Source organism: Octodon degus, unplaced genomic scaffold (assembly GCF_000260255.1).
Source record: "Octodon degus isolate 3935 unplaced genomic scaffold, OctDeg1.0 scaffold00006, whole genome shotgun sequence".
NCBI classification, from domain to species: Eukaryota; Metazoa; Chordata; class Mammalia; order Rodentia; family Octodontidae; genus Octodon; species Octodon degus.
The window spans coordinates 32654348-32666675 of NW_004524582.1; the positions used below are offsets into that span (position 1 = coordinate 32654348).

At 55.8% G+C, this 12328-nt stretch overlaps 1 protein-coding gene across 5 annotated transcripts in view; it reads left to right on the forward strand.

The window, feature by feature from the left end:
- Zfyve28 (zinc finger FYVE-type containing 28) overlaps window positions 1-12328 on the forward strand; it is a 49503-nt gene that overhangs the window by 29409 nt on the left and 7766 nt on the right. For 2 of the 5 annotated variants that reach the window (XM_004624610.2, XM_023700112.1), the window contains exon 8: window positions 4269-5519. The exons of 1 other annotated variant lie outside the window; for it this stretch is intronic. In XM_004624610.2, coding sequence (XP_004624667.1) covers window positions 4269-5519 — 1251 coding nt within the window. Of the gene's footprint in view, window positions 1-4268; window positions 5520-6445; window positions 7249-12328 lie in introns of those variants that run through there. 2 more of the 5 variants (XM_023700114.1, XR_002817863.1) reach the window with 2 other exon arrangements.

Below are 12328 nucleotides of genomic sequence, written 5' to 3' on the forward strand. Positions count from 1 at the left end.
GGGCGGAGGGCATCCATTCATGGCAGCAGCAGAGCGTGCAGAAGAGAGGAGCGGAGGCAGCAGCGAGGCTTTCCCTCCTTACCTGCCCCAGGCTGGGGGTAGCACTCACAGCCGTAATTCCAGGAGGACTCAGACCCGCAATACCAGCCCTGGGTCATGAATTAATCACAAACTCGAGAAGTCAGCCCCACGACTGCATGAGGCGTTGGGGTGGGGGACAGCTAGACCCAAACCATAACAATATGAAAGGAAACAAACAATATTCTAGAACCGAGAAGCTCAGAAGTGACTTGGAGGAAACTCAAGGGAGCATATACCGCCTCAGCTTGGGGTGCGGGTGCACAAGAGACGCAGCAGAGCATGCGCCAGCAGGTCCGCGTGTGGCTGGAGTCCCAAAAAAGGGAGGGGGTCACACAAACGCAAAGGTCAAAGAAATAACGGCAAGGCTCCTCCAAAATTGTTGAGCAGTCCACCCACAGCTTCACACTGCTCAAGAAAACTACAACCAAGGCAAACAGAGTCAGACCTTGCTCTGCCATAGGAAGATTGTCTTCGTTTTCTTCTTTTTCTTGGTAACAGGAATCGGGCTCACAACCTCACACTTGCCAGGCAGGCGCTGCGCTACTGAGCCATATACCTGGCAAGATTGTCAAAGACAAAACATGTTAGAAGCAGCAAGGGAAAAAGGGACATATTACTTGGAGAGGGACACACGGTAGATAACTATTGTCTCAAATGAAAATCAGAATGGTGGATGCCACCGTGCCTTCAGATTCTATGTACGGTGTACTCAGAGCACTCGAGGAGAATGCGTGCTGACTTGAGTTTTATAAGAAGCAAAAATAGCCTTCAGAAATGAAGATGAGGGCTGGCAAGATAGTCAGCGGACTAAGTGCCTGTTTAGCTAAGCATAGGGACCAGGGTTTGATCCCCAACAGCACACGCTGTGCTGGCCGTGCTCCTGGGTGTGCTGAGCCAGCCACAGTGTCCTGGCCTGGTGGCACAAGCCTGTAATCCCAGCACTGGGGAGGCTGAAAACAGGAGGATACTATGAGTCCAAGCTGCAATACACTAAAAAAAAAAAAAAATGAAGATGAAGTAATGAATTATTGGGCTGGCCAAATAGCTCAGTGATTAAAGTGCCTGCAAGCAGGTGCAGGGGCCAGGGGGAGGGGGACAGGTGGTTCAATCCCCGGGCCTGCGGTGCCGGCGCCACCCCCGGGGTGCGCTGAGAGACGGCGATTGAGACTAGGCCTGGTGGCATGTGCCTGTAATCCCAGCACTTGGGAGGCTGGGAACAGGAGAATCACCATGAGCCCAATCTAGTAGTGAGAGCCTAAACACCCTGTAAACCCTTCCCTAAAATACAGAAAAAGAAAAAAGAAAGAACAAATTACAAACCACAAAGCTGAACAACTTTGTTATCAGCAGGCTGGACTTAAAAAGAAAAAAACCTAACTGGAGTTCTTCAGGAAAGAAGAGAAGTACCATAGAAAAGTGGCGCATGCTGCAGGAGGCCAATGTTGTAATAAGATTATTATGAATGAATATAGACAGCATTAAATGCTATAAATTAGAAAAGAACTTTAAAAGTTTAATGCTATAAATTGAAACAGAAGAAATGGTGAAAATAATTTATTTAAATTTCACCTGATAAAAGAAAATATTAAAGTTTGTCATACCCCAAGAAAGCAACAGAAAAGGAATGTAAATAAGAACAGATACCAATGAATTAGCAAAGGGACAGTGCAGAAAAATGAACAAAGCCAATAGCTAGTCTTTGAAAAGATGAATACAAATGAAATCCATTGATAAAACTGGACGGAGACATCACTACAGAGCTTATAGATGTGGATGTGACAGAAGGAGGACACTGGGAACAAATGAAATCCCACAGCAAGACTGGGAATAAATCTATCCATAAATTCAGCAGAACAAATTCCTTAAGAATGTAATCAAAGCTGACAGAAGAATTAGACCATCTCTACAGTCCAATGTGTATTAAGCACGTCAAATCTATTATTTAAAAGCCTTCCTACAAATAAAATATCAACAGAATAGAAACTTTAGAAGCAAGGCTGAGGCAGAAGGATCATTGTGAGTTCAAGGCCAGCCTGAACAGCATAGCAAGATCCTGCCTCAAACACACACACACACACACACACACACACACACGCACACACACACACACACACACACAGAGTCTAGGCCAGTGACATCCAGTTTCCTGGTCTGTGACAGTATGGCGTTGCAGAGCTACAGGGGAATGGTTACTCTTTCCTTATAAACGGGCTGAGCTGGTAGGTCTCCACCTGAGAAGACAGTGTCACTTACAGATTTCTCTTGGTGTCACAGACAAAGTCAATTCCAGAGAGACTGCAGAAGTCAAAATGGAAAATAAAACAATAGCACTTTTGGAGAAGACAGTCAGGGAGAGTATCTTTGTGACCTGGACTAGGCACATATTTCCCAGGCATGAAAGTGGTAACATAAGGGAAAATCGGATATATTAGACTTCACTAACATTGAAAACTTCAGCTTATGCAAAGATACCATGAAGAGCACAAAAAGGCCAGCTGCAAGATGGGAGAGTAGCAGGGAGAACTCAAACCCAAGCTGTGCAGGGCACGGCCCTGCGTCGAGAAGAGAAGGATGAGCCAGGGAGGGAGGCAGAGCCTGTGGCGGCACCACACGTGGCCGCAGCCAGGTGCTGGACAGCGCTGGTCCACCCCTGGTCGCCAGGCCACAGCAGTGAGAGCCACGAGCAGACCACTGTGTGCCCACTGGAGGGGGTGGTGTGATGGAAAGCAGGATGGGAGGGGAGGGCCAGAGGAAGGCGGAAGGACAAGATGCAGTATGTGCGTGTACTAGTGTCCTGGGATGGATGCATTCACGGTGCATCACAAACGTGTGATATTAGGTGTTAAAAAGTTAAGTGCACATTGACGCGGGGCCCAAGTGGACAGAGCGAGGCCACATTGCCACCAGCACCCTGTGGGGCAGCAGTGCCCCTTTGTGGTCTCCTGAGGGAACGCGCCTGTGTTCTGGAGACGCTGGTGATAGGAGGCCAGGGGAGGGGAGGCAAGGACACAGGAGTGTGGGGTGTGACAGCAGCCAGTAGCCCTGAGAACGAGCAGCCTGTGGCCTCGTGCCTCGCCCTGCCGAACCCTTCGCCATGGGCTACCAGGTCTGTGCAGCCACAGCAGGGTGCGTAGCAAGAGTCAGATTTCCTGTGACTGGTGAATATGTAGTTCTGTGAACACATCCCAGAGGGAGGGCGTCGGGGACCTACTCACACTTCACACCGGGACTTAGAAGTGTTTGTTGTTTATGGAAATTGAGAGCTCATTGGGTGTCCTGCATTTTATCCGGTGACCTATACTAACCTAAGATCAGCCAACAAAGCCTGCCCCACATGGTGGACCTGATTTCCCTGGCCCTAGGACACAGGGGCAGGTGAGATTGCCTCTGTTTGTGCCATCAAGGTGGCGTCAGCTCTGGGGATGGACTGGAAAGACACGCGCCGCGGCGGCGGCGCTTGATCGTACTGCCGGAGTCTGCAGTCTGCGCCGCGGTTGCGCAGGCTCAAGAGTAGCGCTGCGCTGTGAGGTGCACTTGCCTCTCCGCACTGCGGGCCGGCTGACCCTTTCTCAGAGAGCAGCACGCAGCCAGCCCATCAGCCCTGCTGTGGCGCATCCTCATCCCCAAATAAGGGCACGTTCAAGTGTCAGCTGCAGTGCTGTCCTCTTGGAAGCCTTCTCAGGCCAAGCCAGGTGCCCTGCCGCCCCCTTCCCAAGCCCTGCGTCTGTCTTTGCTGCTGTTGCCATCAAAGCGAAGGCCATTATGTGTACAGGTATTTGTCTTACCGTGGACCTTAGCGCCAGCACCTGGAGCAGAGAATAAACATCTATATGGAAGCCAACACATACTTTTATTTCACTCTTTAAAGTTCTTACTAATACAGTAGCACATTTCTGAGAATCAGGGCTTTCTTGTTTCCATTGAGAGGTTGCAGAATCTAATTTTTAAGAAAGGAACCATCCTTGAGTCACTAACAGCCCTGCTTCTGATGTGTGGCAGGGAGCAGGCGGGAGACTAGAACCTTGCTGTGTAGTGGAGGATGAGTCGTGGTGCTGTGTGAATCGAGTGCAGGCCTTGGCTGCTTGGTTGCTTCACTGGGATGCAGACTCTGGAGGCTGCACTGACTCCTGTCTGAAGAGGCTGAGGTGGGCTTTGGACCCTCACGCTTGTTTTGGTCTTGACCATAGGGATCTGCTGCAGGCACTGACCGAGGAGGAGCTGCACACACTGGAGCGGAGCCTCTGTGTCTCCCAGGAGCTGGAGCTGCCCATTCGCACGGATGCCCAGGTGCCCTCTGCCCTGGTGCCTGCCTTTCCCACGCCACTCCCCCCCAAGGAGCCGCTGTCCACCAAAGCCACAGACCCAGAGGCAGAGCTGGCCTGCTCCATGCAGTACGATGACCAGGAGCTAGAGGAGCTCAGCCGCATGGTGCACAGGGCTGGGGACGAGATGTCCTCTTTGCTCTCACCACCCAGTGCCTGCCAGTCCCCTGCACACAGGCCAGAGGCCGAGGGCAGCCCCCATGGGGAGCCTTCCCCAAGAAGAGCGCGGCTGAAGTCGGGTAGTGAAGAGGAGGAACGGGTGTTCTTCATGGAGGACGTGGAGGTGGTGGAGGCACCTGCTAAACCTGAGCCCACGGGTGGCCCGTTTGCATGGGCAGGCAGCTCCCAGGAGAGAGGGCAGGATGGGCAGCACGGCGAGGTGCAGGCTGAGGTGGCCACCAGGGTGAAGGAGGAGGACCGGAGCAACAACAACACGGAGGATGCCCAGGTGCTGGGGGCCGGAGCCCTGGGATCCACTTGTAGCTGCCTGGACTCGCAGCCGTACCTGGATGGCTGGGAGATGGGCACAGAGGGTGCGGAGACGGCTGAGTTGATCGCCCACCGGACAGGGGGCATGAAGCTTTCAGCCACCGTCATCTTCAACCCCAAGTCACCCACCTCCCCAGACTCTGCTGTGGCCTCCCAAGATGCTCCAGGCCTCAGTGCTTCCCCTCCAGCCCCTGGGGCTGAGGAGCCTGGCCAGGGCTCCCACAAACTCAGTGCCACAGCCACCAACTGCCTGCTGCACTCCTGCGTATGCTGCGGGAGCTGCGGGGATGGCAGGGAGGACACTGTGGAGCGCCTGCGGGAGAAGTGCAGTTCAGGAGGTCTTGTCAGTGCCTCCCACCCTGCCACGGGATTGGCCATGGCCGACGACAAGGCCAAGGCTACTCTGCCCACAGACGATGTCCCTTCGTCCAGCAAGTGCCTGCCATCCACCTCAGGACCCCCGCGGGACACTACAGATGGAACTCAGGGAGAGGATGAGGCCCCACACCAGCAGGAGGAGCCCGAGGCCCAGGAGCCAGACTTCAGAAGGCCTACTGCAGCCAGCGACAGTGACAGCTCACGAAGAGATGCCTTCCAGGAAGATCCACTACCACCATCAGGCTCAAGGTAAGGCCGGCTCTGGGACAGGGACCCGACTCCTCACTTTGTGCTCAGGGTCTGCCATCTGGGTTGACTGTGTGTGAGGCTTTGGGGAGGGCTGGCCACACAGGAAGTCAGTAGCCAGGCAGTAACCTTCAGGGGCACCATGCCAAGTCCCACTCATGCACAGGTGGGCAGCTGGGCCCCTCCTGTTTTGCTGGTTGCTGTGGGGTAGGGCTGAGTGCACTGCCCGCTTCTCTAGGCTGACCACGGTGGCTCCTGAGTTGTGCAGGGCTGAGGTGTGGTAGCAGCCCCTAGCACTGGCCATGGTGGGATCGTGGGCAAGTCCTCAGCAGCGTTCCCAGGGCCAGTGTCCTTCCCTCCTTTCCCCAAGGGCCCTATCCTCCACTCCTATAGCCAGGAGGCCCGGTGTGGGTGGGGTCTGCAGCACCTAGATCCAGCCTTTCAGGGCAGCTCTAAGCGTACACTTGCACCTGCCAGGCTGCTGGCCAGCCTGGCACCTTTCCCAGCTTTGAGGTCCTGGCAGCTGTCACCCCTGTCCCACCTGTAACCACCTGCTCTGTGGCCAGATCCAAGAATCCAGCTGGTGACACCACATCTGGCCCCTCCAGGTCTCAGTGGGCTTCCACGGCTGTCATTTTCACTGGAATACTAGGAGTCCTGCAGTGCTGTCCTTGGCCTTCTTCCTAACCAGTGATGTGCACCCTGATATGTGCTCCTCTGTGCTACAGCCCCGAGGAGGTGCAGACAGCCCCACTGGAGCAGCTGTCAGGGGCACCCCCCTCTGCCCCCAGAATCGCTTGAGGGGTACACTCCTGCTGTGTGCATGTATGGGCTGGATTGTAGGGCTGGTGCAAGTCCTGCTCAGTTGGCCTCTGGAAGAGGAGAGAGCAGTGTGGGGGACTCCCCGTAGTCTCGCCTGCTCCTCGCAGTGCTCGCTGGCCGCCTGCTGCCACCATCCTGCTGCTGCTGCTGTCTCCTCCCAGCTGCCCAGCTGTCTTTGCTGTCACTGGTCCCCGTTTTGCAGCAGCTTCTCTCGTTTCTGAGTGCATCTCAGCTCCGTAGGCCAGCAGTTAGGTGACCACCAGGCAGGGGCGACGTGGATGTGAATGTGGATCCCAGCCTAGGATAACTGCCTTGCTGCCTGAGTTCCGGGGCCTTGGTGCGGAGCTGGCTCTGGCTCAGGAGCACCTAGTACTGGTAGAAGTACCTTCAGCTCCACAGGTCCTGCCGACCCATCCCACACCTTGGTGGCCGCGTGGTCAGGCCAGGGAAGGATGAGTGTGGCCAGCATGGCAGGAAAAGAGCTGTCTGTCCCCAGCTGCACCGATCCTCCTGTCCAGGGCAGGTCTAGGGCGGCTGGCGGGGGAATGGGGCCTTGTCTGAGTGCCTGGCCTCAGCCCTGTGCGGTGATCATCTTGCCCCCACCTCTTCTGGGCTGCGGGTGGGGCTCCTGTGGGTCCTCTGGGGTGAGGCCTGCGTCCTGACCCAGCGGCAATGAGGACGGCGCACTCAGCTCTGCAGGATGCCTACTGTGAAGTCCTCCGCAAGGATAGCATCGGGCAGGCGCCCGCCCACAGTGGGTGGGGAGGGCGGCTGGGCCCTGGCATCGTCCCCACCTGCTCCTCCCTTTGCCCTTGCTTCCTCTCAACAGGACTAGGGCCAGGGGGCAATTCCGAGTGGTAGTAGGTATGGCAGTGCAAGCCTGTAGTCCTAGCAGTGCTGGAGGCTGAAGCAGGAGAGACACAAGCTCCAGCCCAGCCTGTGCCTCTTAGCCGCTTGGCAAGATGCTATCTCAAAATGGAAAATAAAAAAGACTGAGTGCAAGGCCTGCATTTAATCCTTCTAGCACAGGGAGGAAGGAGGGAGGGAGGCAGGGATAGGAGAGCTGGTCCCTTGATCCCTCAGATGGATTCTGCCCACAGGGCCACTCCCTCCTGGACAGCAGTCAGCTGAGGCCCTTGGATGGCAGGTGAGCCCTACATGACAGAAGGGGCTGGAGCTGTGCCGTAGGACCATGGAGCTATGGTCGCAGGACCGTGCGGGCCAGGGTGCAGGTGAGGAAAGGCAGCGGCAGGTCCTTCTGGGGGGGCGCAGGGCAGTACCTTGCAAGCAGGTGGGTGACAGGCTGGCGCTTTTAACACCATCGCGAGACACAGCTGCCTATAAAAGACTGTAGGTAAGTCCACCCGTTCCACACCCTTGCACAGGGTACAGGCGGCAAGTGACTTCTGAGAGGTAGCGCAAGCCCGCAGCCACGACAGTTGTACCCGAGGGGCCCGCTATGGAGGTTCTGAGTGTGCGCTCACAGTGCCCATGCACATAACGGGCACTCAGGCCCGTGTGTGCAACACATAGGCTTACACCCTCACACATGCTCCCAGGTGTGCTGGCCACATTCATGCACTCTCACAGACGCGAATTCGTGTGCATGTGCACACACTACTCACACCCCCTCATCTCACACTTTGTACTCACAGACATTCACACCCACACCCACACTCACCTGGGAGAGTTTCAGTGGGTGGGAAGGGGGGGTCCCCTGCTATACCACCCACACGATGGGGACCCCCAGCCTCCCAGGGGCCCTGGAGTGCAGTGAGAGAACAGGTTGCGGGGAGCTCAGCCTGAATGTCGCCAAAGGCCGTGGGCACCGCTGTGGGGAGGGGTGTCCCCCTCACAGTCCTGGGGCTTTCCTACCCTCTCCACCCGGCTGTCCTCCAGCAAGCCCTGCCACACGCGGCTTTGCAGCCCCCACCAAAAGCACTCAGCGCTGTGTGGTTCAGGGCCGGATCTGTGCAGCAGACACAGCAGATGACTGCTCTTTGCAAAGCCCTTCTCCTCGGTGTTTAAACACCCAGCACCAGCTTACGCCCATCAATGATTCAAGCCGTGGTGCGGCACTAGCTGCAGCTGCTGTTTGCGGGTGCCTCATTAGGGAGGGATGCTATCAGATGGGCGACTTCCCTCTGCAGCCCAGAGCCCTGCGCCCCACCCATGGGCTCTGTTTCAAGGCCTGGAGGTATCCACGCTGGGACCCTGGGCCTTGAGGCGCAGACGGGAGCGTGCTGGTGTGCTGTCAGAGCTGGCCATGCGTCCTGCTGGGAGAGACTGGGACTTAGGATATAGACTCTGCTGCTAGCTTCTGGAGGGCCCAGCCTGCCTCACTCTGTCTCCACCTCCCAGGGCCTGTGTGTTTCTTGTGCCTCTCAGTGGACCCTCACTGGCGTAGAGCCCCCTCACACAGTCCAACAGCAGCATGGACTCGACTCAGAATCGTCTATTTAACATAAAACTTCTTTTCCCCAAGAGTGAGTGCCAGGTTCTGGGGATTTGGCGCAGACACATCCCATTTGGGGTGGCACTGTTCAGCTGTGGCAGTATCTGAGCCCTGTGCCTCTGACCACTCTGCTGTCCCCAGTGGTCAGGCTGTGCAGTCCCGCAGGCTCTATGGTCGCTGTCCTTCCCTGACTGCACTTATGGAGCACTGCAGGAAGCATGGGTCCCACAGCAAGGAGCGTGCGTGTGTGGTCTTTCCTGAGTCAGAGACTCCGAGGTGCTCAGCAGCCATGCCTTGGTGGCCACATGTGCAAGATGACAGGAGAGAGTGGAGGTGACAGAGCTGTCCCAATTCTGACAGCAGGGAGAGAATTACCCAGGCAGCAGTCAGCAAGGAGAGGAGGGAGGAGACTGGGCATGGCGTGGGGTCTGTGGCTAGTGGTCAGCAAAGGCGTTTCTGATAAGAGGACATTAGAACAGATCTCGGGAACCTGTGAGTTCCCGGGTGTCCAACAGTGGAGGTCTCTGGCAGCCATCAGGTCTTGCTGACACAGGCCAGGGCAGCAGGGAGTAGAAGGGAGACCGGCACAGCCCACTCCTGGACTTCAGGGTGACCCTGGCCCCACAGCTACACAGCGGGGTAATATGGGGAGCAGTGACAGTCCCCTGGAGTGTTGGGGACAGAGGCGCATGGACTATGGATGGAGGATACTCCTAGAAAATATGACAGTCGGAGAGGCCACAGGTCACCAGCTAGGCTGTAGAGGACAATGGGATGGTGGTGGTCAGTATTGGGCAGCCGCCAGCCACAGTCCAGGCGGCTGAACCAGTGGGAGCCCTGCCTCGAGGTGTCCTGCCCTCAGAGCGCAGTGTTTCATCAGCACCTGGTGTCCTGGTCCTAGCCCAGTCCCCATGTTGTCATTTGGGTAGGAGCAGAACCAGTGTCCGGCCTCAGCCCTGTCCTGCAGGACCAGTTGCTGGTATTAGGAGCTGGCTTGAGGAGACTTGGCTTCCTAGGAGCATGGCTGAACATTGGCTCCAAGTGGCTGCAGGAAATGCACAGGGATGCGTGCTCTCTTCAGATGAAACTGGCCTAGTGGGCCAACAGCAGTGCCAGGCCCTCCGGCTGCCACAGTGCCATCACACAGCCCTGCAAAGTGGGCAGCTGATGTGGCAGAGAGAGCTAATCCCCCCCCCCCCCGGTCATGAGCTGGAAATGCTTGAGGTCTGGGTGTGCAGAGATCTGGGTGTGGAGAAGTCCTGAGATCTGAGGCCACAAGGGAGGCTCCATCTTCCCTCCTCCTGGTGGCGTCTGCCATCCTTGGTGTCCTCGGCTTGGGCTTTGGCTGACCTCCATCTTCACTCGGCCTCCTTGCTGTTGTGTCTGTGTGTCTGCTCTTTTTATGAGGACACCAGCGTCATTGATGGGATCAGGGCCACCTTGCCCCGGGTGACCGCATCTGAACTAATGGCTCTCTTACCAAAAGGCCACCTTCTGAGGTCCTGGGGACTGAGCCCCCAACACATACACACCTCCCTGTCAGATCTCTGGGGTGCCTGCAGAGGAGAAGCTGCATGCTGCTGCCAGTCCCAACTGTGCTCTTGGTGACAGCTGTGGCTTTCGCAGGTCGTTCCAGGGCCAGTTCCTGGAAAGGCACCTCTGTTAGGCCCAAGCCATGGCAACCAGGACACAGAAGGGAGGGGCGGGGTGTAAGAGCTCACCCTCCAGATCACAGGCCAGTGGCCACCTCCAGCCGGGCCCCACCTCCTACAGTCAGGCAGGAGCTCATCTATGGATAGTCCCCCCCATGGGTAGCACCCCATGACCCATCCTCTCCATGGGCCCTGCCTCTGAACAAGAGGCATTTGGGGACATCTGGATCTGAACCATAGCAGCTGACCCCTGCATGACTCCAGACATACACAGAGGCAGCCAGATCTTGCTGGGGGTGGCAGACTTAGCCCTGGGGTGTCCTGTGTGGTGTTGGGGGCCAAGTGTGGCTGGGCTGAAGGCTGCCCTGTCTTGAGCCCTGGTGGGCAAGGCCTCTGCACTCCTCTTCTTTCCATCAGTCACACTGATGCCACCTTGTCCCCTCTGCAGGTTGGCAGACCCTGCTGTGCCTGTCCCACTTTCCACCTCTCTTCTTGCTGCCAGCCAGCCGTGTCATGGGGGCAGGCTGCCTCACCCTGTACGGTTTCCGGGCTGACATCTGCCCCTCAGCCTCTCACGTACCTGTGTCCTCTAGGCCCCTTGCTTTTGCGTGTGGACACATGGCTCCAGGTCATGTGGTCTCTGAGGATGCAGTAGGGAGCCTGGACCTTGCCTGTTTGTCCCCACCCCAGGTCCCAGCCTGGGCTCCACGGTCGCTCTTTCTCCACGCTGTCTCCATGCTGCCCACTGCAGGAAGCTCCCCAAGCTGCAAGCTCCTCTCTGTCCTTATCAGCTGCATGATTTGCAAAAATTCTCCAGAGTTCTGGTATTTTCCTGATAGTGTCCTGTGAAACACAGAAGTTTTAAGTTTTGTCAGAGACCACTGTGTGTCTTTTTTTTTCTTTCTTTCCTCAGGCTTTTGGTTCCATATTGAAGGAACTGTCACCTAGTCCAAGGCCACAGAGTTTATGCCCATATTTTAAAAATCCTTTAAGCCATGTGTGGTTGCACATACCTGTAATCCCAGCACGCTGGGAGGCCGAGGCAGAAGAATTGCAAGATTAAGCCTAGCTGCGAATTAGTGAGACCCTGTATCATGATGACCAAAGAGAGCTGGGAGGTGGCATAGCACCAAGGCTGTGGGTCATGCCACAGTGCCACCACGAAAACATTTTTAAGCTAAGTATGATGGTGCACATCTGTGACATGTGCACATCTGGTGCACATTTGACAGCCTGCCGAAAACCAGTTGCCCCAAATGCTCAGATTTATTTCTGGACTCTGTGTCCCTCCCAAGTGACCTAGTGCCCGTGTTGCGCGCTGTTGAGCTCTGAATTTTCATGGCAAATTTCAAAGCACACGTGTTGTGAGTCCCCTGACTTGTTCTAGAACTCAGGGCTCCCTGCGTTTCCATGTGAGTTTTAGGATCAGCTTATTGATGCCGTGGAGAAAAATAAAGGTAATTGGCATTTTTGTGGAAATTGTGTTGGGGGTGAGGTCATTTTGCTGGTTCCTTAGCAACATATGTCCCTATACTGTGAGCCCAGGGCGCCTTTCCATCTGCTCAGCCCTTTGTTTTCTTTCACCATTTCCCAGTTTTCAGCCAGCCAAATAGCTCAGTGGATTAAAGTGCCTGCAAGCAGGTGCAGGGCCCTGGGGTCCGATCCCCAGGCCTGCCGTGCTGGCCCTGCCCCCAGGGCATACTGGGATGGCAATTGGTGACGCGCGTCTGTAATCCAGCTCTTGGGAGGCTGTAAACAGGCAAATCACTATGAGTCCGCTCTAGTAGTGAGACCCTGACCACCCTTTAGACCCTTCTTTATTTTTATATTTTTTAAAAATTCATTTATTTTATTTATGTGTGTGTGTGTGTGTGTGTGTGTGT